This window comes from Lissotriton helveticus, chromosome 1_1 (assembly GCF_964261635.1).
Source record: "Lissotriton helveticus chromosome 1_1, aLisHel1.1, whole genome shotgun sequence".
NCBI lineage: Eukaryota > Metazoa > Chordata > Amphibia > Caudata > Salamandridae > Lissotriton > Lissotriton helveticus.
The window spans coordinates 2144334286-2144362191 of NC_136057.1; the positions used below are offsets into that span (position 1 = coordinate 2144334286).

Here is a 27906-nt window from a genome sequence, read left to right on the forward strand (position 1 = left end):
TGTGTGTGTGGGGCTCTGTGTGTGTGTGGGGCTCTGTGTGTGTGTGGGGCTCTGTGTGTGTGGGGGGCTCTGTGTGTGTGTGGGGGGCTCTGTGTGTGTGTGGGGGGCTCTGTGTGTGTGTGGGGGGCTCTGTGTGTGTGTGTGGGGCTCTGTGTGTGTGTGTGTGTGTGGGGCTCTGTGTGTGTGTGGGGCTCTGTGTGTGTGGGTGTGGGGCTCTGTGTGTGTGGGTGTGGGGCTCTGTGTGTGTGGGTGTGGGGCTCTGTGTGTGTGGGTGTGGGGCTCTGGGTGTGGGGCTCTGTGTGTGTGGGTGTGGGGCTCTGGGTGTGGGGCTCTGTGTGTGTGGGGCTCTGGGTGTGGGGCTCTGTGTGTGTGGGTGTGGGGCTCTGGGTGTGGGGCTCTGTGTGTGTGGGTGTGGGGCTCTGGGTGTGGGGCTCTGTGTGTGTGGGTGTGGGGCTCGGTGTGGGGCTCTGTGTGTGTGGGTGTGGGGCTCGGTGTGGGGCTCTGTGTGGGTGTGGGTCTCTGTGTGTGGGTCTCTGTGCGTGTGTGGGGGGTTCTGTGCGTGTGTGGGGGGTTCTGTGCGTGTGTGTGGGGCTCTGTGCGTGTGTGGGGCTCTGTGCGTGTGTGTGGGGCTCTGTGCGTGTGTGTGGGGCTCTGTGCGTGTGTGTGGGGCTCTGTGCGTGTGTGTGGGGCTCTGTGCGTGTGTGTGGGGCTCTGTGCGTGTGTGTGGGGCTCTGTGCGTGTGTGTGGGGCTCTGTGCGTGTGTGTGGGGCTCTGTGCGTGTGTGTGGGGCTCTGTGCGTGGGGCTCTGTGCGTGTGTGTGGTGCTCTGTGCGTGTGTGTGGGGCTCTGTGCGTGTGTGTGGTGCTCTGTGCGTGTGTGTGGGGCTCTGTGCGTGTGTGTGGGGCTCTGTGCGTGTGTGTGGGGCTCTGTGCGTGTGTGTGGGGCTCTGTGCGTGGGGCCCTGTGCGTGTATGTGGGGCCCTGTGCGTGTGTGTGGGGCCCTGTGCGTGTGTGTGGGGCCCTGTGCGTGTGTGTGGGGCCCTGTGCGTGTGTGTGGGGCCCTGTGCGTGTGTGTGGGGCCCTGTGCGTGTGTGTGGGGCCCTGTGCGTGTGTGTGGGGCCCTGTGCATGTGTGGGGGGCTCTGTGCGTGTGTGGGGGGCTCTGTGTGTGTGTGTGCGTGTGGGGGGGGCTCTGTGTGTGTGTGCGTGTGGGGCTCTGTGTGTGTATCTGTGTGTGGGGCTCTGTGTGTGTGTGTCCCTGTATGTGTGTGTGGGTGGCTTTGTGTGTGTGTGGCTCTGTGTGGGTGTAAATGCAATAGGTCATGCATTTGCAAGCGATTAAGCTATTTGCATTGTAAATGACAATGCCATTTATTTAACGATTAAGCTATTGGCAATGTAAATGACAATGCCATTTATTTATGATTTAAAAAAAAAAATGTCATGAGCAATGTCAATAGCTCTACCTTTAATAATGCCGAGACCATTGCATTGTAAATGCTTGTTTACATTACTGCTGGTAACCATGCCTGATGCAGTGAGTTGATCGCTGGTAGTAAACTGCTAGAAACCTTGCATATGGTGGCCACTATTAAAATGCTAATGATATTAGTAGCTCTCAATGAGTTTTATTAAACATAAGTAGCTCTCTTTACAGAAAAGTTTGGAGACCCGTGCTCTGGATGTACAATTGTTATAGCTAGACGTAGCTGGCAACCATTACCTCTCATTTCTGTCAGTTTCCACCCTTTAAAATGCCTCTGAAACTGTCTGACCTGAAAACGGAGGACTCATTGCCTCCTGCCCACTTGGGTGAATTACCAGATATGCTGAATGTGTCGGGTCGATCTGGTGGTATGTTATTGTTCTACTCTTATGGTGCCCATTTTGAAGACCGCAAAACTATGATCAAAGGTCCAGTTTCATCCTTCACTTCCATTGGATTCCTCTGTAAGTGAAGGGAATGTCTAATAAAATGATGTCTCAAAAATAAATGTTACCTCAAGGGTGTCCTATACATTAATGTAAAGGAGTTCGGAACCATGTTGGTGATGATCTAGTCTTTAGTCTCCTTAATCGTCCCTTGTGACTGCTTTTGTATGTGCACTTCTGCTCTGCTAAATCATTTAACATTGCTATTCTCTTGAGTCTTTACTTAATAAATAATAAGCTGTTTGTCTAAAGAGAAGTGTTTTTAATAAAAATGTATGTGTTCCTCTTACAGTCCTCTTTGCCAGATCTCTCCTACAAACAAATTGAACAAGAAAATAAGCAGTTCAGGGAAAAGCTGAAATCGCTTCGTGATCAAAATGCCTCCTTGGTCTCCCAGAACCAGTGTTTAATGAGTGCCATAGAGACGGTCCAATCTGAGCTCTCGAGGTCAAAAACAAGAGTATGTGAAGTACTCTACATAGATTATATTTGTAACACAAAATGAAGTCCTCATGCAAATTAGATTTTTATTGTAATAAAATATCATGGTAGTCATTAGTGTAGATTATTTAAAAGGTACTCAAACATTCTTATTCTTGTAGTATGGTAGTCTGCATGGAATCACACACGGATATGTTGACCCTTATATTGTGTTCAGGATTTCTGCGTACTTTGCATAAGCACAGTGATGTAGATTTTGCTTAGCTGTTCATTTGGACTGTTAATGTTTTGTAGTTTAAATTATTAGTGGGGGTTATTTAACAGTTGAATGATGGGGCCACTGAATGGTAGGGCAAATAACGCGAATGCTTCCACCACATGGGCAGTAGCTGCTCTGTGGAACTTAGTTTCCAGCTGGTTGTAACCTTTCCTCCATCAAAGTAGCTCAGAATTCTGTGGTGGGATCTGTTTTGGGGTAGGAGAATAGCGACAGCTAGTCGGCCATGCCATGGCTTTGTTTCACTGAAGATAGCCCTCGGTAGCTTTCCCCGAGCACTGGATCATTCCTTCGCGATGGTCAAAGTGAGTATTCAATGTTTTTGTACTTGATCAATTATATCTATTTGTGTAGCTGTAATCATGAGTGATGAACAGACTTTCCGGCTTCTTTAGAAAGACCGACTGGCTAATATTCCTCAAGTATTTCATATAGTTACTTCTGCCAAATGCTCCTTTGATTTTATTACTTAATGCATTCAAGCAGGATTCTTGCAGACCACTTTATCAGTAGCTCTTTTAAAGCCTGGGTCCTCGATCCACCAATTAGAAAAGACCTGCAAGTTTTTCTTATATCTGAAAATTAATTTGTCTGCACTAAACGCACGCAGCATGCTTTTAGTTGGAGACTATTTCTAATATTTCTTGATGTTTTGAAAACCTGTCTAAAATGTTATTCTGTAGCTCAGCAAACCAAATCTTGCTTTTTGCCCGTTGTTTAATGTGCCAATTATAGCTGCAATATTTTAAGCACTCTTTGCCTGGTCTATTGCCTCATGTGGCTTATTTATGCTGGTGGTAAAAGCGCACTAAAATACCTAGTGAAATGACTGTTTAACTTCTCCCTCTGTGATTAGGAGACCCTTTGCTAGCTTAAGGAGGTGGTTGTTACCCTGCCCTTCAGGGGACCTCAAATGGATGCTGATTTCCAGATGTACTGTAATCTCATCTCCCATGTTAGCAAAGATTTTTTGATGTTTATATTCTAGCAATTGACAAACATAAAGGATAGGTCATCGGCTGATGTTTTTGAGCCAGTGTTTAGGATCTGCCATGAACTGGAGATTGTCCTAGTTTATGCAGCGCGTGATCATCTGATAGTGATTGTGTCTCCCCGTCTGTTCTTGGCAGCTGCCTGTGCTACTTTTTATAGTGGGTAGCATCGCAGCACCCTAGATTGGTTCAATAATTATGGGAGTTATTCTCAAACGCATCTTGACTTTAGAGGATAGCATGCTGTCTGTGTCCTTGAGTCTTTTAAATAAAAATATATATACTGTTTTTTAAATAGTGCAAAGCTTGCTGTATAACAGCACAGCACTGTACAAGCTATGCTGATGCAATTCATGATATGGTGATATATACAATTTGGTTATACATATGGGCGCTCTTCATCTGGTGTTACATAAAGGCGGCAGTGTTGTTTGTTGCTTTTGGACAAACATTTTTTTGAAGCGGAGGAATGAGGGTGTTTGCTGCATCTGTGTTAGGCTGGTCTTACAGATTCTTGCAGCTTAGTGGGAGAAGCCCTGCTGTCTGATCGTTTCCTTCCTGTAACGCTTGAATCTAAGTTTGCTAGTGCTAAAGCCTTTACCAGAGCTCTTGATCTTTTTTTATCGGGAATGGGGTTGCATTGAAAGTATTACCTTTTTAAGGTGAAGCTGCATGTCTTTAAAGTTGTTTTTGCTGTTGGAGGGACCAGAGAAGATCCTGAAGCCTGGGCGTTACCCGGGTGAATTTTCTCAGGCCTTTTAGTCACGCAGCAATGTCAACTACGCTATGTAATAATAGGAGGTGGGGGCTCTCCGCTTCTGGCAGGCAGGGTGTTGCCACAGGATGGGTGCTATAGGAACAAGGCAAGGATGATGAGTCTAAATTCAACCACAGCAAGAGATTAATTGATTCTCCAGAGAAGGAACCGTTGGTACCAGACTGGTTTAGCCTTCTTAGTGATGTGATTTTTTAAACTGTGGCTTCACGGAAATAAGGAATCCGAAGGTTATGGCACTGTTGTGAGTTGATATGTGAATCTATCTAGGCCTATTGCTGTGAGCCTTACCTATTTTCATGTTTGTGTCGTTAGCTAGCTGGATATATTCAGTTTAAAGGAGATCATTATGAGTTAGGCCTTGTACAGCTTAGAAGTGGAGAGAAGCAACTCTTGAGATGTCATTGTAAGAGTAGATTCGTAGGTAGTGGTGCTGCATGTCATCTCATACTGGTTTAGCTGTTTTTCTTTTAGGAGTTTGGTAAAGGGTCCCTCATAGAAAAGATGACTGCTGATAGGATGAAGCATTGAAGCACACAATATGCTACTTTGATGGACTCAGATCATGAGTTATAATCTGTTGGGCAGATGAAAAGTGATCTAGGCTTAGGGACTGGATAACTGGCAAGTAGCAACAAAAAATAGGAGATCCTCTTGTCTGCCCTGAAAAACAACTCTATGCCATATCAGGAGTGCATCAATATTCTGTGTAGTGGGTGGCAGCAGAAAATGATTTGTCATCAAAGTTTAACCCCTCCCTTGCTCATGACGAGCTCAGCTCGTCATGAGCCACGGTTCTCGTGTGCTCATGACGAGCTGAGCTCGTCATGACCGTTAGAACGCTCAGGTCCGGGGCTAATTCCCCTCCTGTGTTGGGCGTTCTAACGTACGGGTGTGGTCATGACGAGCTCAACTCGTCATGAGCACACGAGAAACGTGGCTCATGACGAGCTGAGGTCGTCATGAGCACCGGGGCGCTGTGCGCGCCCCCCCCCCCCAGCACAGCGGGGGGAATCGGCCCCGCAGCCAAGGGGTTAAGTGCAGGCGGGATCTGGTGTTGCATGAAGGAAACTCCAAGCAACATGTGCAAAGATATGGAGCGGTGGAGCTGCAGTGAGTTTGCCCCAGAGCAAGATACAGCTGGCAAGAAGATGCTACAGTAGCGCACAGCAGGTCAGAATGTCTGCCAAACAAGGCTAAAAGAAGCTGTGGGGCCCTGTCAGTGCAAAGACACGAACCAGAGCCTGTAACATATTTATTCTCGCTGACTGTGTCCAAGGAGAATTGTGCGCTGCAGTGAGGGTGAGGCACACGGTCAATACTAACCAAGAGACCCATCAACTTCTGATCTCTGCATTACAGAGAGCCCAGAGAATCCAGTTGAATGAAGAGGGAGTCCTCGGAACTAGAAGGACACTTCAAGTATTAGTAGCAATGGGACCTCTAGGTGGCCTCTGGGCCTGCCGGAGTACAATAAAACAAACCATGTATTCTAGTCGGATAGCCGTCTGGATTGTCTGGAAAAGGCATGTAACAACATAAAGATGATGCCTCTGCGGTCCTAAAGATGAACATGTTTGTGGACCAAGGGGCTGCAAGGCCATAAGCAGCTGATAGGATTAAACATGACCAAACCTTACAATAACTTAAAAAGGTAGTTTGGGTCTACCCTCTGGACAATATGAAGTGAAGTCTCATTAGTTAACTCCTGTTTCATATTGCCCATAAAACACAGTAAGGGCACATGAAAACTATTTTTCCACTAAATGCGTCTTATTTTAAGAGACACCGACCTTACCCCATGATGTAGTGGCCTCAAAAGCAAGAACCACTCTTTAAATAAAAATAAGTCCTGCCTGGTGGATCTAAATCACAAGTATACAACTTGAGCGGTCATTGGTAGAGACATAGCTGAGATGAACAGGGACATTCATAATATAAATGTCAGATTGTAATCTGCAGAAAACCAACTTGAGTTCTACTGTGTAAGCAAGCATCTGAAACGTCTATAGGCTACTGCACTGTGTGTTCTCCAGCACTGTCAAATGATGTTCTGTCAAAGTTATACCACCCTCTGAAAGCATTTCTGAGGATGTTAGAAACAAAGATATCTGTGTCCTCTAAACAAAATGTCGCATCATGCCTTTTCTCAAGATCCTGAGGGAGCGGTAGGTTACAGGACAATATTTGTGCTGGGACTGTCACTTAAAACTAGTGGTCTAGTGACTTGGATCCGTTTGCATTCCAATTAGATTGACCAAGACTTTCTTTTTTTTTTTTTTAACTCTTTATTCGTGACTGCGATCAGATATATCATTGTTCAAACATTTATCATACACCTTATACAGTCTTTTCCTCTTTTCTTCCCTCTTAAACTTTGAACATCTGACTTATCAACTCTTATGTTAGGGTCCATACTATTCGTCTGTATCAGCTCGAACAACTCTATGTAACAGTATTATTACTTTACAAATGAGTACAAACTGTCGATGTCCGGCCATTCCTCAGCGTGTATACATCTGTGGACCCTTACTTAAAGACATCATCAGTCCCCATCCCTCCCAACATCCAACCCCCGTTCTGTACGTCTCCTTATATCCCAGCATTGGCTGCGCTGTACTCCTGAGCTTAGTAATCTCGAAGGGCTGACATAGCCAAATAAGTGTGATTATCATTCATTCACTGGCAAGCCTGTACTCATCTCGGACAAGGCGCAATTCACAGCCACACTCACTCCCTCCTGGCCATCCCCGCTACTCGGTCTCCGTCTGGGAGGGCATCAAATCCATGTCCTCTAGCTCCAATAGCATCCGCTCCCAATCCTGTGCAATCGGGTGTTTCCGTAGCCCCTTCTCCTCTTCCCTTCGGAGGATTACACCCTCAGCCCTACCCCACTTCAGTACTTCGGACCGCCAGGTCTCTACAGTTGGGGGTTGTGCAGCTTTCCATCTCATAGTCGATGCCCTGACCGCCAATAAAAATGCTAAGTCCAGGAGCTTCAGTTGGGCCTTATGTCCCTTGGGTCGTTTCCTGTGTCCGAGCAGGCAAGGCAGCGCCCCTTCTGGTACCCGCATGCCCGTGGCAGCGTAGAGTATGTGTCGGACCTGTCCCCAATAGCCTTCTATATGTGGACAGGACCACAGCATGTGGAGAAGGCCGGCCTCTTCCTCTTGACACCGGGGGCAGCAATGTGGAGAGGCAGGAAACATCCTGTGTAGCCTCTGGGGGGTAAGGTATGCCCGATGTATTAGCATGGCTTGTATAAATTTAAATTTCACATTCCTGGACACTCTTCTAGGGTGTTTCAGAACTATCTGCCAAGCCCCATCTGTTACAGCCTCCCCTGTGTCCAACGTCCAGGTGTTCCTAAGTGAAGTAAGAGGTGGAGCCGCGTGTTCCCTAATGCCAGTGTATAACCACCGTACTAGGTGTCCCCCAGTCCTCATGTGGTGAAGCAGGTGCACTAGCTCGTGTTGCTGTGGGGCCCATGTAGCACGTATGTAGCGTGTCACCGTGGCATGTAGGAGGTATAGTCGTGGTGGGGCTCCTGTGGCTTGCACAAAAGAGGTGTGATCTAACAGTGTGTCATCTCCAAACAGGTCACCAATTCTGTCTACCCCTGCTTCCGACCAGGGCTGTAATCTACGGTGCGTCAGCCGACCCTGTGGCGTTGGGATTCCCAACAGGGGGATGTTATCGGCATAAGGCGGGGTCATTGACGTGTATGCCAGAGCTTTTCGCCAACATAGCAGGGCAGTATGCAAAAGAGGGTGGCAATCCCGGGGTACCGTGGCTTTGGGAAATAGTAGGGAGTGCAACTCTCCGCGTGCAATCTGTTCACCGGTGAAACCGATTTCATGCAAGTGTCTACCCGCCACCCATCTTGACAGCCATTGTAATTGACTCGCGTAATAATAACCGCGAAAGTCTGGTACGCCCAAGCCTCCCCGTCTGGTTCCCAATTGAAGTTTCTTGAGACTGACTCTCCGCCGGCCAGAACCCCAGATGAGGGTGATCAAGAGTGTATTTATTGTATTAAAAATAGTTTGCGGGAGGAGAACCGGTAAGTTTACAAAGTAGTATAGCACGCGGGGGAGCATGACCATCTTGGAGACGGCTATCCTACCCATGACGGATAGTGGCAGAGACGTCCAGAATTGTACACTACTACGGAGGCCGGTAATGGCCCGCCGAATATTGCCTTCAATCTGGTCTTCCGGACGTCTATAGACATTTATGCCTAAATATTTGAACGTAGTCTGCGCTATCGGGATTTGAGAGGCACCAAATTGTATGTGGGATAGCCTTTGTCCATCATGGAAATAAAACCCCACAGATTTTGCCGGGTTGATCGCCAGGCCTGACACATTTGCGAACCTGTCAAAGATGGTCGCTAGGGCCGTATGATTCTCCTCCAGATCCCGGAAATACAAAAGGATATCATCGGCGTAAATTAATATCAAGTTGGGTGTTCCACCGATGGAGATGCCCATGTCAGCCATCCCAGTCTGGAGGGCGATCGCCAGGGGTTCCAGGGTCAAGACAAACAACAGGGGCGACAGCGGGCAGCCCTGTCGAGTGCCGCGGTATATGTTATAACTGGAGGAGACGTGTCGACCCGTGCGCGCTCTAGCCATTGGGCACGTGTACAACAGCCGGATATCGCTTCAAGACCTCAAACAGAAATGCCCAGGAGAGGGAGTCAAAAGCTTGTTGAAGATCTAGTGCGACACAGCCGGCCAGAGGGAGTGTCGGCGGCGTCGCAGCCATAAGGGCATGGAGTCTTCTCATGTTTTGGGACGTGCTCCTCCCCGGGAGGAATCCACACTGGTCCGGGTGAATTAAGGCCGGGAGATGAGACTGTAGTCACAGAGCAGTGGCTTTACTGAGTATCTTATACTCTGTAGAGAGCATTGAGAGGGGTCTGTAATTGGCGAGGTCAGGTGTGTCCCGACCGGGTTTAGGGATTGAAATGACGGACGTTTGCATTGTCGTGTCGGGCAGGTGACCGGTTTCATAGGATTCCTTATAGATTTTCTCCAGGACGGGGACTAAGGTCGTAGAGTAAGTCTGATAAAACTCTACCGGCAATCCGTCCTGTCCAGGAGTCTTACCTCGGTTTAGAGATCGGATGGCTATTTTGATTTCCTGTTGCGTGATGGGTCCGCCCATCTCCTCCTGCTCTGTTCGAGTCAGGGCTGGGAAAGGCAGGCCCCTCAGAAAGTCTATCATCTCCTCATGGTCCTCCATGGGGGGGGGGGGGAGGCATATAGCGCACTAAGGTGATCCCTGAAAGCGTAATTTATGGCCAGTTGCGTATTCACCAGTCCTCCCGTGCTATCCCTAATCTGTGTAATCACTGGGATCTCGGGTCTATCTTGTACCAGCCGAGCCAGTAAAGCGCCTGACCTGTCCGATTCATCCTGTTGTCGTCGTAAGTAGTCTTTGTGGTCAATAATTCTCAGTATTTCTAAGAGTTCAGCATGCTCTATATTGCGCAGTCGTAACTCCCCCTTGCGATCGGGGTTCTCGCCCACTGCCGACTCTAGGGCCTGGAGACGAGTCTCTACGTCACACAGTTTCCTGTGGATCTCCTGCCTAGCACCCACTACCTGACCAATGGCTGCCCCCCTAATCACGGCCTTCATAGCGTCCCACACCACCAAGTTAGAGGCCACTGTATCCCAGTTCTCTCGGAAGTAATTGTCTAAGGTGACCGACATGGATTCACGGAAGTGGCCATCCTCCAACAGTAGCGTATTAAGTCTCCAGGTTGGCACCGGAGATGGCACCCGTCCCCAGTGCAAGTCAAGTGTCAGAGGTCTGTGATCGGAGAAGGTTTTAGCCAAGTAATCTGAGGACGTGCATTTAGACACCAGAGAGTTAGTACACAGGAATGTATCTAGTCGGGTATGTAAGGCATGCACCGGGGAATAGTAGGAAAATTCTCTGTGCGTCGGGTGGAGTGTTCGCCACGTATCTGTCAGACCCCAGCCCTGCGACCATGTCCTAAAAAAGTCCGCCATTCTGTGAATACCTATCGTCTGGAGGGGGGAGGTGCGACCTATAAAGGTCTACGTCTAAAACCATATTCCAATCTCCCCCTAAAATCCAAGGGATGTCCCCCCAATCAGCCAGTGCTCTTCCCACTCTCGCAAGGAATGTCTCCTGATCAAAGTTCGGGGCGTATATGCTGCCCAGAACTAAGAGTGTGTCGTCCAGTGTGCCTTTCACTAGGATATACCTACCCTGGTCATCAACTCTCCTTCCCAGTTGCACAAAGGGAGTACCGTGTCTCACCCAGATGGTAGCCCCTCTGGAGAAAGCGGAATATGTTGTAGAGAATACAGTTCCACGCCACTTCTTCCGAAGTGTGAGTGTCTCGGAGTGTGTTAGGTGGGACTCCTGTAGGAATACAATGTGGACATGTTGTCGGAGTAAGAATGCATGTACTCTGTCTTTTTTGTATGGCGCCAAGTCCCCTCACGTTCCAGGTAGCCAGCCTATACTTCCCTATAGTGTCAGCCATATTCGGTAAGAAGTATCGCTAGAAACAGTGCCCTCGACTGCAGCACAAGTATTATCAATAATAACCAGGAGACATACTTCTGCCCACCCCAAACTTGAACTCCCTTGGCGCAGCTAGAGAACATTGCTGTGCCGAACCATGAAAGGTAAACCATAACAAACCAAACATTGGTGCATTTGCCATTGGGGGGTTGGCATAGCATGGACCCTGTCCACCAACGGCGCCGCCGGGGAAGCCTGTGTATAATCTATATTACTCTCAGCGACCTCCAGAGGGCAGGAGGGGAAGAGGGGAAAAAGGGGGTGGGGAGGAGGAAGAAAAGAAAGGGGGGGAGGAAAAGGATGGGGGGGCCTCATGCGCGCCCCGCTCACATTATCATCAATCGGGAATCTCAGCTTGCAAATGTCTAATACAACCAGGCAATAAAGTACACCCATCACGGGCCGGGCCCCCAATGCCGTAGTGTGGATTCAATCTCCAATTGTCACAGAATAAAGTACCCCCCGAACATGCATAGTGTCCGTATCCTCCATCCCGTACCCCCCAACCCTGCGCAATTCACCATCAAAAGGATATCAGTATGAGACAGTCATAGGGCACTCCAATTTGCGCCGTTACTCCTGTCCATTATCCAGTAGTTCGTCCGCCGCTCGCGGCGTCAGTCGGGAACAGAATCACGCTATGTTCTGAGTCTGTAGTGTACTGTCTTCCGTGTCTGTGTTAATTAGTTCCTGTTCATCCCAAAAGGAGCCCACCATGTTGACTGCCGTCATCTGGTCCTCCCTCTGTTGTGCGACAGAGGGCTTGCGTCGTCTGGGTTGCACCGTCGATGTGGGGGCAGTTCGTCCTCTACGATCTGAGCCACTCCCGGAGCCGCCGGATGCTTCCCCTTGAGTTGCCTCGACGCCCATCACCTCCAACCACTCTTCCACGTCAGTGGGGCTCTCGAAGAAGTGGGTCTTGTTGTCATAGATTATCTTGAGGCGAGCTGGGAATAACAGGGCGTACCGGAGGTTTGCTTTCTGGAGCCTTTTCTTGACCACAAAGTAGGAGGACCTCTGCCTTTGTACTTGATTGGTATAGTCCGGGTATAGTGAGATTCGCTGGTTTTCATATTCAATGACCGACTTCTCCCGGGCTTTCTGAAGGAGCATATCCCTGTCCCGGTAGTTCAGGATCTTGACAATCAGTGGTCGCGGTGGCTGACCCACCTTTGGCCGACCTGTAGGGATCCGGTGTGCCCGCTCCGTACAGAAGAACGGCGACAGGTCCTCCGGGGCGACGTGATCGCGGAACCACCTCTCCATGAACTCCGTTGCTCGGGTCCCCTCACTGCGTTCCGGAAGCCCAATGACGCGGATGTTATTGCGTCGGTTACGCCCTTCAGCGTCCTCCACGCGGTCCATGAGGGTCGTCACCTGCTCCTGCAGTTGCTTGATAGAGTTAGTGTGGCCTGCCACCAGTTTGCAGTGGTCCTCTTTTAATAAAGAGAGATTAGTAGTGAGGGCTCCTAATTGCGTTTCCATGGCGAGGCGAGAGTCTCTGATCTCTTGCAGGATCAAATCCAGCTTGTCAGCTTGCTGATCCCCGCCCGAGGCTTGGTCAAGGGGCGTTAGCACAGATCCATCCGGCGCGGCCCCCAGGGCCGGACCTGTAGTTGCTGGCCCCTCCTTCCCATCCATTGTCCGAGCTCCCTTCCGGACCATGTTTGCTCAGTCAGGTATCGCCAGCCACCGGGCGTGATCGCCCGCGCGGGGGGCACTCCAGGCAGCCCCCGGCCCTTCCAGGTGCCCCTCCCCCACCAGGTCACCAGGTGTTATAGCCGCTTCTCACCTCCTCTCAGATGTCGCAGCACCTCCCTCCACACCCCCTCGGGGTCACAGCACGATAGTTCAGGTGGTCCCAGTGTCCCCACGGCGTCTGCAATCGGTGTGCACCATCTCAAGGTCCAGCCCACGGTAAGCGGCTGCTCTACTGCCAGCCACGGCCGCCCCCAGAAGGATTCAGAGAGGCAGGGATAGAGAGGGGGGGGGGAGGGGGAAGAGGAGCAGGAGAAATCCTGGCTCGAAATCAGGAATCGCCTGAAGACGGTGTCCCCTCCTCGCCCTCGGGCCCCTCACCAGTCAATTGAGTAGGGTTGTGGGGCTCCTCCGTCCAGCACCTTCCTCGGTACTCCGCCACCCGGCGCACGCTAGGGCAGCGGTCGGGGCGCCGCTTCAGGTAGTAAGTTCTGGGGGAGGAGGGGGAGAGGACGTCCGCCTCACTGCCGCTGTCCGTCCCCCGAGATGCTGCCGAGGAGTGCATGTCCACTGCGGGCCAGCCCAGTGCAGCGCCGAAGTCTCTGGCTCTGGGCGCCACCGCCGGTGTGCGTGTCCCCGACCCGAGTCCCTGGGCGTTCCCAGGGGGAGTAGGCTGTTTCTTCATCGGGCTCCGCTGGTCTTTCCTTGCAGCCCACAGCTGCCCCGGGGGCCCCCAGAGTAATCTGGGCCTCCACAGTCAGGCACGGTCGCCGCGGGATAACATTCTGCCCCGCAGAGGCTGCACCAGAGCCCGGGCAGGTCCGGCCGGCCGCAAACTCGAGGCCCCGACTTTTGACAAGGGACCAGGCCGCAACAGTACCGGGTCTCGCCGCTCCGCTTCTGTGTCTGCCGGAGGCTCCAAATTCGGCCCAAGTCGCCTGGGAGGGCAGCGCATGCAGGAGTGTCCCCTCCTAGGCGTTAATCAGCTCTGTAGCGGCCGTCACAGGATGGTGGCTTCCCGGCGGCACCGGAGCTCTAACAACCTCCGACCGCCATCATGGCCAGCTAGCCACGCCCCCCGACCAAGACTTTCTTAGTATACTGAACTCTCCAAGAGTACAACAGTCTGTTCTACAATGCCTGCTGAGTGAGCTGGTTCGGTGCTCAGATAAATTGAGACAGACGTCACGCAATAAATGTGATTCTAATTCCATCATTGTATAATACATTTGATCCAAAGCACTTCTGGAAATATTCAAACCCCATGAACACTAGCACGCTCTTCTACCCTACCCTGAATCCTACAACTGCACTTTCCAGGAATATCAGATTTTGTGTAATCAATTTATGAGGTACACAGGAACACTTAAATCTTTGAAAGTCACTCTTACAGGTTCCCACCTATTTACCATCCATGGTGGCGCCCACCTGCCCAGCTACATGGAGGGTGGCCATGACCCAAAGTGATCCCCAGTCATCAAATAGCTACAATGAGCAACTCACCAAATGTTCAGTGCCCATATTCACTCTTAACAGGCGCACCAAATGCAGCACCCCCCTTGGCACTGGAGCCGAGCTACCATCTGACATCGGGTATCGCCAATCCACTCCATTCCAATAGTCGCAGCTCACGTAGGAATATTATTTCATGGCTTAATTAGTAGTCTAATCATTTCGGCCCACACCATGAGGTCTGCCGCTAGTCTGACTCCTCCGCTGTAACCCCTTCCATCATGTCCTTTACTCATATGTAACCCCTGGTAACCAAGTTCAGAGCTAGTGCATTACTATCCTCCCCTTCGAAAATACTATCCCTAAATGCTGAAATGTCTTGGGCATTTTCCTTTTTCTCCTTTGAGGAGAAGTCCTAGATAGAAGTGCTGATCACAAGCTGTACTGCACGACCTGTGCAGTGTATGTGCTTGGACAGTACCAGTCCAGAAGCTTTGTGCTTCATGAACCGGTGAGACTTTCAGTTGAAAAGTAGGAAGCTGCTGCCCAGCCTGCTGACCTATTTGTAAAGATGCGTATGGTGGGTGAAGCCACCAGCTGAGGTATTTTTGGTACTGTGAAAACTCTACTGGAATTAAGAGAACTGAATTCTTTTTTATCAATGGCCTTTTAAACTGTAATTTGCAGATATGGCTGACAGCTGCAAACTTTGGGGTTAAAAGACTTCTCTAAACCTTGCTGGCTAAGGCTTTGGCAAAGATGTCCTAATTATGTTGTACATGAGTTTTTGAGGTTTTGGAATGTCATGTTGCTTTAGCAGACGTAAACCAGGACCAATAGTTGTGTTTAAGTTAACTTGAAATCTTTATGTGGTATTTTTAGTCCTAAGCTATGACATATGTCAATATACTGGTACTGGTGACATTTGAACTAAATTTCTAATTTTACACTTGTTTGAGCAAATTTTTTTCCCATTTTTTTTATACAGGTTAACTATTTTGAGTCTACTATTGGGCCACATTCATTAAGCGTTCCTCTGCTAGAACAACAGCTTCATAAGTTGGAAGCTGAAGTTGAGGCACAAGATAAAGCCTTGAGGTAAGGAGGTTCAAGCAGTAGCTTTGCCTAAACCATGTGTTTATCAGAGTGTGTTATCATTTACTGATCCAATTTTTAACATTTATATCGAAATGTATATATATTTTTTCTCTACTCTTCGTGTTCCCTACGATGTCTTTAATATCAAAGGTTATACGATTTTCATTGCATATGATGTCACAGGCGTCTTTCGCTTCTGAAACCACTAGGATTGTTTCAAAATTAAGCAACTCAAAAGCAGAAAGTAAGAGAATGCAAAAAGTTCTAAAAACAATATCAGTACATGTAACCATGCCCATTTCTAAGCATTAAAACCTAGATATTCATTGTTCATTCTTTCAGTTGTCCCTTCACTCTCCTTTTTGATTTCTAACACTAGTTTATGCAGATTTCCTTCTCTGGTCTGTGCCTGATCAGCCTGTCAGGTGATTTCTTATTATTATTGTATTATTAGTTTCTATGGTGTGAAACGTATGCACACACGTTCTCTTAGGGTTTCTTAAAGGTGCTGGCTTGGTCAACATGTGTTGATTGGGTTAAGGTGGTGTTAGGCTCTATCTCGTTGGTGGCAAAATTGTATTCATATGGTGCGATTAGATCTACGATTGGGTGATGTAGGTTCAGATCTTTTAATGTTGCATTTCTTTTAAATGTAGTTCTGGTGAGTTCCCTACTTATCTTCACTTACCGCTTTGCCTTTGCACAGGCATTGTCTATGTAGACCTTTACAAAGCACCCTGCTGATTTGTTTCAAAGTTGGCTAGAGTCATTTCTCTAGTGGATTGTGACTGCTTCCCTTTTTCACGGTGTTGCCACGTCCCCTCACCTTCATAGATTGTTTTTACTGGCAGATGTGCGTGTTTTTTTTCTTTAAGGCATTTTTTTTCAAATGTTGTCAGTGCTACAACAGTGTGGTTCAGTATACAAAAGCTCTGTCTGAAGCATGGAGTTTGTACTGAATATCCTTAAGTGACAACTCCCCCATTCCCTCTACCTCTGATATTTTTATTTGAGCGGTCCTCAAAGGATTTTTGGATTTGTTTGGATCAGTGTCATTTTTACAGGTATCTCAATTTACAATGCTACTGTGCAGTTTATCATATATACTGCCATATGGCTGTAGCATTTTGTACCTTTCTGTTAATCTATCTCAACCTGACCATTCCGATTCATAAGCTCTACATACAGGGCTGGTTTGGATTCTACGTATTTCTGTACTGGCTTTTGTCAATATTACAAACAAAAAGTCCTTTGTTCCTTGTAACCAAAACTTACCATATCCATCCTTCCTGCATGGTTGACGGGCACTCAGTACGCCTCGTCATTTGTGGAACAACACTGCTGAAACACATGTATTGTAATTCAGCGTTTAATATGAGCTGTAGGTAATCGCTGAACTACAGTACAATCTGTACCATAAATGATTTCCACCATGGATTGAACTCTTTTGTTCGTTTGACACTATTCACAAGCTATTTTTTAAAATGCCTCAGTAGCTTAATACACAAGAAAGAGTCCGACATTTTAAAAAAGTGTATCTGAAACATTTTAAAGTAAAAAACATCCAACAGTTGAGCGATAGAAAGCTAATGACCGAAGCAGCCATTTATACAAGGACAATAAGGTTCATGATTTCATGTTATCTTAACAAACCCCAAGGAGATGAGTGCACCACAATGAAGAAGGAAACTATAGGTGGAATAATGCAACTTGTTGTAGTCAATCCAGAAGACTCCCTAAAATGGCCTCACCGTGACCTTGCAACGTGAAAATCTGGTTGAAAGGTGGCAGGGTATGGGCTCTAAACTACGATATGCAAGGAGAACCCCAATTCGCTCTAGCAGGGACCATTTTCTCAATGCTAATGTTAACAATGTATGGTTTCTCAAGGCATATTCGGTCACAAAATAATGACCCACTCATTTAAATGATTCCAACCTTTCCCTCTATCTTCTTGTGAAAGCCAATCTACTCTTATTTTGTTTAAATCTGTTTATTGATTTTTGTTACAAACATTTATGCGATTTTGCACATCTGATATTATACATTACATGGTGCATGTTAGGGCAGCATTACAAGACGTAGTCATATGACGCATGGCATGGAGCAGTTAGCTGCGAGGAGAGGGACGTATATTTAAGAGTGCTTATACGGATGACCAGTTGCATGTGGCTGGTTGGCGTAGTCTGTGCTTTACATCCATTATTCCACGGCTGTGGTGCTGTTTGTATACTCATCAATAAACAGATGAACTCGGGGAGCAGAAAGAGAAACCTGAGTATAACATCAGTAGGCCCATCATGCATTATGTCCCACCTCTCAATTTGTTTGAGTGCAACTGTGTAAGTTATTATACAGTCACTTGCAAGCGCTTGAGCGAATGGGCAGTCCCCTGCACAATGGGTACACCCTTGCGAGCACCATTACCATACATAGGATAGTCAACAGATTGCATACAATTTTTTAATTATTTTGTAATGAGTAGTCCAACGCTGAATTGGATTCATATTAGGGGTGGTTCGCGCACACATGTATGTTGAGCTTATGGAGGCTGGGAGTACACCCCCATGGCCGGCATTAGTGAGGAGGGTGGCCCCCTTACATGGTGTTGGGGAAAAGAAAGGAGAAGGAGTATACAAATAAAAACAACTGGTAGGAGTGTGGCCCTCTTGGGATGTTGACTGACCCCTGTTTGTTTGTTTTTTTTCACAACAAAATTTTATTTTATTGATCAGGTAAGGCATATACGCAGTTCTCCACAGTCAGGAGATCCCTGCCAAATATCAAAACATGTATGAGCATCTCACAAACCCAATCACAAACAACCCCACCTATCCCACCCGCGTCCACCCAGTGACCCACCTACCCACCCCTTATCCCTCCCTAACCCAGTACACGTAATCACAGTAAGCCTTAAGTAACTGTCTGTAGAAAGCCAGAAAACATGTGCTTCCTCAAGCCTGGATTCCATCTTCCAAATCTATACCATCGTCGGGTTCCACTGGAGGCACTAGAGTTAAACCCCTATATTCCGCCCACCTCTTCCAAATTTTGTAATGTTTTCAGGGACATCCTCGGGCCTCAAATACTGGGCGCTCCAGCCCCATATAGTAATCCATCCCTGCCTTCCATACGATCAGCGGGGGGGCTCGATCACTCTTCCATGCTTGTGCCAAATCCCGTTTGGCTACGACAAGACCCAGCAACAAGAGGTGGCGCTTGTAGGTATTCCCCCCCACGCCCTCCAGCACATGCAGAAGGCCCAGTCGATGAGTACGGGGAACATCCCACCCCAACACCTCCGACAGACAGCTCCATACACCCGTCCAGAACCTGGTCAGGCCAGCACAAGACCACACAGTATGCAGCAGAGTACCCATGTCAGCTCCACATCGCAAACACTCCGGGGACCCGATCAAACCTGCTTTCCACAGCCGCTCCCGTGTATAGTAAGCCCTATGCAGGTATTTAAATTGGACGAGCCTGAGACGCACCGCAATAGCAGTCCCTCATGGGGACTCCAAAGCCTCCCTCCAATCATCTTCATCCAGGGGTCCAACGTCCCCTTCCCAGGCTTCCTTTAATGCAAGTAGGGCAGAGGAACAATGAATGACTAGGGTTTGGTAAATACGTGACACCTTCTTATCCCCAAGGTCTCCCATGAAAACTTTCGCTTCCAGGGGGCTGAACTCCGGCAGCGACTCCAGACCCACTAAACTGGGCTCAAGCGCGTGGCGAAACTGCAGGTATTTGAAAAATTGGGTTTTAGGCATATGGAACTCGTCTCTAAGCTCCTGGAACGACTTGAGGGCTACTCCGGTCATAACATCTCCCAGCGAAAAAATCCCAATAGAATCCCATCCGCCAAACCCCGCCAGCGAGGCCAATGCGGGGAGTCGCCCATTATTCCATAGAGGAGTCTCCGCTGTCAATTTACCCCACCAACCCATGCGACCGAGCGCCTGTCGCCATACCCCAAAAACCTCTTGCGTGGCACGGGGAACTGCCTCCGTAGTCTGGCCGAGTACAAGATCGTGTGCAGCGTGTTAACACCCATCAACGAGCGCTCTAAGGCATAGGCCGGGTCTCCTCTATCTCCGTACCAGCATTCATTCAACACTAACCAGTGGGAGGCCTGGTAATACGACAGCACGTCAGACGTCGCAAGACCACCACAATACGTGGATAGGAAACAGGTACGCAGCGCCACTCTGGCGGCACCTCCAGCCCACAAGAAGCGTCCCAGTACAGAATTAACTTGCCGGAACCACTGAGGGGCGACCGAATGCGGATGGTTCTGCAGCTGATCCAAGAGGCGCGGGAGTGCGACCATTTTAAAGATCGCAGACCTTCCATATATAGTATCATATTGCGCTCCCAAGAGATCACTGCGGACTCAGACAGGAACACGCCAAGATACATCAGGCCCCCGACCGCCACCTGTAAGGCTGACGCCCAGGAACCCGCATACGCCCCATCGCCCAGCACCCATAGAGTGGATTTACGCGGGTTAAGATAGAGACCCGATACCTCGCCAAATATGCGCATAATTTCCAATACCCGTGGGCCCGATCTATCCAAATCCGTGAGGAAGAAGAGGATGTCATCCGCATAAAGTGCGATCCTGTCAGTAAGTCCCCCGTCCCACCTAAAGCCCCGTAGCTGCGCATCGATTCGCACCCAAGAGGCCAGGGGCTCCATGGCCAGCGCAAATAAGTACGGGGATAGCGGGCAACCCTGGCGGGTACCCCGACCAATTGGAAACCTCTCAGAAACCGCCCCAGAGATTCGCACCGATGACGTAATGTCAGTATACAACAGCTTGAGATACGAAATAAACACAGGGCCCAGGTTAAGATGGGGCAGGAGCGCAAACGGGTAGGTCCAGCTCACAGAGTCAAACGCCCTATCAATATCTGCCAACAGTAGGGCTGCCCGCTCCCCCGTGGCCCCCATCGCGTCCACCGCCGTCTGCGCCCGTCTAATATTGTGCCGCGTTGCCCTGTGCGGCATAAAGCCAGCCTGGTCCGGGTGAACCAAATCCGCCACGTAGGGGAGAAGACGATTTGCCAACGCCTTTGCCAGCAACTTAGCTTCAATGTTAAGCAAAGATATGGGGCGATATGAGTCATGTCGGTCGGGTGGCTTACCCGGTTTCTGGAACACCACCACTTCAGCGTGGCGACAGTCAGCCGGCAGCCGACCCAGCTCCCGCGCTGCCTCCAACGCAAGTTGCAATTTTTTGTAGAATTCACACGGGAAGCCACTCGGCCCGGGCGCTTTACCAGTGTTGAGCTGTCCCAGCGCATCACCCAGCTCCTCCGCCGTGAGAGGGAGTGCCAATGCCGCTCGCGTCTCGTCAGAGACTGCCCTCGGGGGCAGGTCAGCAATAAATTTATCGACCGCATCAGCCGGAAGGCAATCCTGCGGTGCATATTGCAGCGCGTAGTATCGGGCAAAACTAGCAGCCAACTCCACCGGGAACGTCATTGTGACTCCGTCTTCATCCGCGAGTCCCGGCAGTGTGAGTGGCTGTAGAGTACGTGACACAATCTATGGAGCATAGTACAGGACTTGTCCCCCCACTGGTAAATCCTACTTCGCGTGGCTAGCCACGCCTGTCTGGCCTCATCCAATAACACGGACGCATAGGACTGTTGTGCCTGCAGGAGTAGCCGCACCGCCACATCGTCTCCCACCCCCTGGCACCGCCACTTAAGAACCTCCACGCGCGCCACTGCTGCAACTATGGCCTCCTTACGTCGGCGACGGGGCTGCCGCACACCACGCTATATCGACTCCCCTCAATGTGGGCTTCATGGCTTCCCAGACCACAGTCCCATCCATATCTGCCCCGAGGTTCTCCTGCCAATAATGGGCAATCGCCCCCCGCATATGGTGCACATAATCAGCCTGTTGGAGATGCCATGAGGACATCCTCCATCGAAAAGGTTGTCTCCTCCTATGCAATTCAATATCTACGGCTACCGGGGAATGGTCAGATAGCCCCCTAGGCAAAATATCTGTCCCTCGACCCTTCTCAGAAATGCACAGGGCACAAAGACACAGTCCAGTCGCGAGAAGGAACCATGCACAGCTGAAACATAGGTATACTCACGGGCCTTAGCGTGTAAGTGCTGCCAAACATCCACCCAGCCCAACCCTTCCACCATCGCACTCAACCGGGTGGGGGTAGCAGCAGTCGGTGTCCCCTGCGGTCTCCGACGGTCCATGCTTGCATCCATCACATCATTCCAATCTCCTCCCAGTACTGCCAGGAACTCCGGGATTTCCGCCCACACCGCAAACAACCTCTCAGCCAGGGACCACTGCAGTGGGGGAGGGGCATATACACTCCCAAGCACAACAGATTCCGTACCCACCATTCCCTTCACAAAGACATATCGACCCTGCGGGTCCAGCCACTGTCGCTCATGAACGTAAGCCAACCTGCGATGGACCAGGATGGCGACCCCCCCTGGAGCCTCTAGAAAAACCAGCATGAAAAACCTGTTGGTAGCCAAATCGTTGCAAACTAAGCACTTTCGTCCCCATCATATGCGTTTCCTGTAGCAGTAGTACATCCGCCGCTTCCCTCTTCCCCCATCGCAGAATTGCTCGCCTCTTGATTTTATCCAACATCCCCCTAACATTCCAACTCAGTATGCGCATGGACGCCCCAGGGAGCCCCGGAGTTGATGCATCAGCCATGATCCCATGGGACACAAAACAAGAGCACCCAGCAGCAGGCCAGAGTACACAGCACAATCACTAGCAAGGCATTAGGAATCACGTGCACCCCCCACCAACCCCCCCTGACCCTCCCACCCACCCCCCCCCCCCCAAAACACCCCCCTCAACTCCCCGTCCCCCACCCCTATACCTCATAGAACACTGAAGTATCTGTCGCGGCATGGGCAACCTCGGGCCCTAAACAGAGCGCCCAAGGCCAACCATACCAATGAATCCCAACTACCCACTCAACCAAGAGGAACCCCCCCGCCAACTCCCACCTACGTAGGAGGCAACAAGCCCCTGTGTACAAGCTCCCCGAACCCCACCCCGCAGCCCCACACAACCACGAATATGCAGAGCGAACAGTCTCTATAACCTCAGCCCTCAACTGTCCGATCAGCGGAGCACAGCCATCCGATCATTCCCAGCAGGGGGCCACGGCACCAGCAGACAAACTCGCACCCGATGTCCTTCAATGTTCCTTTCCGGAGAGGTCAGAGTCAGCAGGTGCTCCGTCCTGTGTACCACTGCGAGAGGAGGAGCGCTTCCGCGACCTAGACCTCCTCTGCCTCTTACTCAGGACACTTGGGTCGCCCCGCTCCTGTGATGAAACCCTTGACGGACCTGGATTCAAGCCCGGTTGGGCATGTGGCCGGACCCTCACCGTATCATCTGTCCACCTGAAGACCTCCTCTGGGGTATCAAAGAAGTGGGTCCGTGACTGAAACACCACCCGTAGGCGGGCCGGATAAAGTAAGGAATACTGGAGCTTCAGGCCTCGCAGTTTCGCCTTGGCAGCTACGAAGGAGTGTCGTCGTTGTTGTACCATCTTAGTATAGTCCGGAAAGACCATTATCTTCTGGTTCTGTAATGTAAGAGATTCCTTTGCCCTCGCCTCCCGTAGGATAGTGTCACTGTTATGAAAGTTCAGAATCTTCGCTATCACCGGCTGGGGCCGCTCCCCGGCAGGCGGCTTCTGCGTCAGGGCTCTATGTGCACGCTCTATTACAAAACATCAGGGAGCCAGCCCTCTAGCTACTGAGACAAGAAGAATTCCATGTTCCCCTACTCGCATCCTTCGGGAAAACCCACAAAGCGAAGGTTATTCCTGCGCGTCCTCCCTTCGGCATCCTCCACTCGGAGCGCAAGGCCTTTTTGAATTTTTTCCATCTCAGCCACCTTCTGCTTTAAGGTTCCCACATCGTCCTCCAGGCTCGAGATCCTGGATTCCGCCTCCGTGATGCGAGTCACTGCATTTCGAAGGTCCTGACGCAGTAGAGTCACATCGGCCCCAACCGCTCCTATTTTGGCGTCCAGCATGTCCCTGGATTGAGTTATCGCCGCCATGAGCGCCGCGTTGTCTGGCCCCGTGCCCTGGCCGCCTCCAGATGCCCCGGGACCCCCACTCGGCCCGGTGTATTTATCAATGGGCCCCTGCTTGGCGGGCCCATTGCCACCTCCGCCTCTGGTCATTTCTGAGTTGCACAGGGAGGCTGCCCTCTTTAGTCCGCTTTCACCAGATAAAGACGCCTCAGCTTGGAGTCACCGTGCCACCGATATTAACAAGGGCCACTCCACACAATAGTCTCCACCGCCCCCAGGCGCACGGCTCCTCCACGCAGTCGTCCTCCGTTGTCCAGGGACACCCCAGGCCCCTATGCAGCTCTGCCCTCCTGTCCAAGGAATATGGTGTGGCTCCGGCCGGGCTATGTCTCCCCGCTCTATGCCCCGCTCTTCAGAATGCTGCCCCTTCCCTGGATCACCGTTGCCCCGGCAGGAGGACTTCCCTAGGGCACTTCCAAGTTACCCGGATCAGCCAGGCCCCAGCACCGCCGCCACCACACCACCGCACCTGTCCATCTCCGAGGTGTATGTGCGGTCTCGTTGAGCCCTTCAAGGGGCCTTGTGGTTCCACTCCAGACCCTCCAGTGGCCGGCCGCAGGCTTCGGACTGTAGGGGCCCCCTCACTCCACTGTCCAATCTCCTGGGGTATTCCTCAGGCACACCAGCTGTGGCCGCGGCCCTCCGACCCCTCGTCTACCCACACAGGGGCCCCCGGAACACTCACTTCTCTCTCCTCACCGCCGCTACCACAGCCTCAGACTCCCTTGGGCGCCACCCTGCGTGAGCCTCAGGCCATCCGCCGGTCCGGGGCACACTGGGCAGGACCGCGCCCCGGGGCCACTGCGCCGTTGGTCCCTCTGCTTCGCCACCCAGGCCGCCTCCGGACAACACCACTAGCAGCCAGGGACCTCCAAACTCGAGGTCCCAGACTCCGGATCCCAGTGCAGGCCGCAGCCCTCCGCTGACGCCTCCACAGCACGGGCAGCCACTCACGCAATAGAGGGCACTGCAGGGCTCCCACTCCCTGCTCCGCCGCCAGTCAAAAGCCCAGGGCCAAGTCCAAAAGCGAGGCGGTGAGCCAGCGCCAGGATCTCCCGTCTGGGAGTCGCCAAAATCGAGGCCCCGGCTGCACTCGCCGGGACTAGGCCTCAGGCCGCCGCCGCCGCCGCCGCTATCGCCACTCCAGGGGGCCCGGGAGCTCCACCAGCCACTCCGGAAGGTACCCCCCGGCCGTTCGCCACAACGTCTACTCTTGTGGGCTGCAGGTCAGGTCCGGGAGCCAGGATAAATGAGCGGATTAATGTCGGGCTGGTGGGAGCTCTAGAAAGCTGCATCCACCATCTTCGCCCGCGAAGCCACGCCCCGACCCCTGCTTGTTTTAGTGGAAAATATTTAAGGCAGTTGTGCAGCTCCGAATCGTATAGAGAGGTTGTGATGAGTTGGGGCAAGGGCTTCGACCATTCACTGCTGCTCTACCTCAGTAGTACAAAAGGGGGTGGTGATGGACGGAGCATCTGAACCAATCAAACACTCACACCCAGTCAACAGATCTGGGTTTAATCCATCACCGATCTTTAGCCCACTCTGCCACCTCAGTTCAGACATGGCCATATGCAAGTCAGTCTGACCCTGTGGTTCATGGGAACAGTCCAGCCCGAACTGCCAAGCCATGCCTTCCCTGGACTGGAAAGAAGCTTCCTAGGACCGATTTCTGGCATTTCAGCTTTCTTCAGCCACGCTTGCTTGAATCCAGTGGGAAAGTGAGCAAGGGACTCACGTCTGAGCATACCCTACCAACTCATGGCGAACAAAGCGGTACATCACCACCCCCTTTTGTACCGCATAGACTGCACAAAATCCTTTGGTTTCATGTTGAATGAAAGTATGATTCTACAAGTGCACATCAACAGTACAGCTAGAAATGATCAATGAGGCGTGGCCAATGCGGCAAGCATGGCGGATGCAAGCTAAGCGAGCTCCGTCGCGCCGGCGCAATATCCTCGTAACTATCCTGCATCGCCCCGACCCAGAGAAGCCCAGGCTGGGTGACTGACTGTTGGAGGCGGAGGGGGAGCCTCGGTGGCGATTTGGGCGACCTCGGAGCGCGAATTCTGGCGATCTGAGTCCTGCGACGGTGAGGCCTGCGCCGCATGCAGAAGCCGGGACCTCGAGTTTGGTGAGGTCCGGCCGGAAGTGCGGCGGCGCTGGGGTCGGCGGAGAGAGGTGTGCCCGCTTCCATTTTCGGCCACAGAAGATCCGGGGCCGCGGATCCCAGCCGGGGAACGACACGCAACAAAGGGCTGCCGAAGGGTCCCGGCGCCGTCCTGGAGCTGGGGCACCAGCAGATGCGGAGTAAGCTGCCATTGCGAGGCGAGCGGCTTTAAGGGGGGGGAGGGGTCACTCCCTCAGAACAGGCCGATTCCATTCGGCGGTCGAGTCGGACCGCGGTAGCCTGGGAGTATTGGGGGCTCCTGTATTCTTACCCCCCCCCCCCCGGGGCCTGTGAGGACTTGGTGACCGACATCTGGACGACAACGTGTGGGGCTGGTCAGATGCGTGTACCTCCGCGACTCTGCGGTGCAGGCCCTTAACGGGGGGCGCACTACTCTGTGGAACGGCCATCGGCTTTTGGACGGAGGCGCTGGGGGACATAACATTGAAAATGGCGCCAATGACTGGGGGTGTCGCCGTGGTGGAGTGAGGTGGTGTGCCACTGTGAATAGGCACACAGGCCTTCTGGGAGGCTGGGACACGACCCCCCACTGAAGACGAGAGAGCGGGAGAGATCCTATCGGAGGTCCCCACCCGGAGCGGACGGAGCGACTGGCCGGCGCCCCCACTGCCTACTTGGACTCTATACTCGCGCCCGTGGCTCATCATGACGAGGGGCGGCAACAGTGGCGGCGCTACGAAACAAGGCCCAATTGACAAATTTACAGGGCCGAGTGGTGGAGCGGGGGCCTCCGGAGGTCAACAGGGACCGGGGCCAGATAATGCAGCCCTTATGGCAGCTATAACACAATCTAGAGACATGCTAGACGCAAAAATCGGGGCCGTTGGGGCCGATGTCACCTTGCTCCGACAGGATTTGCGCAATGCTGTTGCCCGTATCACTGAAACTGAAACCAGAATCACGGGAGTGGAGGATGATGTGGCGATCCTCAAAAAGAAAGTGGCCACCATGGAAGGGATTCAGAAGGGCCTTGCGCTCCGGGCTGAAGACGCGGAAGGGCGGGCCCGGAGAAACAACCTGCGGTTTGTGGGATTTCCGGAGGACAGTGAGAAAGGTAACATGGAGGCATTCCTGACCCAGTGGCTGGAGGGGTAGCTCCCCCCGGAGTCCCTCTTGCGCTGCTTTGTAATTGAGCGAGCGCACCGGGCACTTCTCCCAAAGCCGCCAGTGGGTGCTCGCCCTCGACCAGTGATAGCCAGACTGCTCAATTATCACGACCGAGACACTATCCTGAGACAAGCTCGCTCAAAGGAGCCCCTAATGTATGAGAACCACAAAATTCTGATATTCCCGGACTATACTAAGCTGGTACAGCAACAACGACAATCCTTTACTGCAGCTAAGGCGCGACTGCGAGACCTTAAAATCCAATACGCCCTGCTTTATCCGGCCCGCCTACGAGTGGTATTCCAGTCCCGGACACAGTTCTTTAACTCTCCGGGGGAGGTTTTTGCTTGGACAGACGAGACAGTCCGCATCAGGGTGCATACCCCCCCAAGTTAGTTGGGTAAGGGGTTGGTTAGGATTGGGTGGGTAGTTGGTGGGGATCCATTGGAATAGTAGGTCTTTAGCCTCCCGTTGGGGGCTGGAGATACTCTATACCGCGACAGGTACTTCAATGTTGCTGAGGTATGGGGTGGGGGGGTGGTGGGGAAGTTGTAGACATGGCTTGGGGCGAGGGAAGGGTAGGGGGGCTGTTGGGGGGAGCGAGGGAGGGGTTGGGGGGGGGGTTGGGACAGTTTGTATCGGCACAGTGTCCATTCGAGTCTGGTTAGCATTCTATGTGTGTGTGTGTGGTCCCCGACACCTAGGGCCCTGACCTATCTGCCCATCGATGGCGGTTGACACCCACGAGACAGGCCTTCCACGGGTGACACTGCGTGATGTGAGTTGGAATGTGCGGGGGATGCTTGATAAAATAAAGAGGGGCGCAGTCTTGCGGCTAGGGAAGAGGGAAAAGGCGGACGTGCTATTCTTGCAGGAGACACACCTCCTGGGAACCAAAAGCCTTAGCTTGCAACGGCATGGTTACCAACAAGTATTTCATGCTGGCTTTGTGAAAGGGTCACGGTGGGTCGCAGTCCTAATCCATCGCAGATTGACCTATGTACATGAGACACAGTGGGTTGATACACACGGCAGATATGTTTTCATTAAGGGGATGGTGGGAGATGAACCCATGGTCTTTGGTAGTGTGTATGCCCCGCCCCCGCTGCAAGAGGCTCTCATAGAAAAATTGTTTGATGTGTGGGCTGAAATCCAGAATGTGATGGCGATAGTGGGCGGTGACTGGAATGATGTAATGAATGGGCGTATGGATCGTTGTAGACCTGGAGGGGGTCTAATGGCGGATACCCCCACT

At 51.5% G+C, this 27906-nt stretch overlaps 1 protein-coding gene across 3 annotated transcripts in view; it reads left to right on the plus strand.

Annotated features, from left to right (window-relative positions):
• CCDC18 (coiled-coil domain containing 18) overlaps nt 1–27906 on the plus strand; it is a 1360824-nt gene that overhangs the window by 177280 nt on the left and 1155638 nt on the right. For 2 of the 3 annotated variants that reach the window (XM_078646342.1, XM_078646343.1), the window contains exons 4-5: nt 2222–2389; nt 15123–15232. In XM_078646342.1, the coding sequence (XP_078502468.1) occupies nt 2222–2389; nt 15123–15232 (278 nt within the window). The remainder of the gene's footprint in view (nt 1–2221; nt 2390–15122; nt 15233–27906) is intronic. The other variant, XM_078646344.1, reaches the window with a different exon arrangement.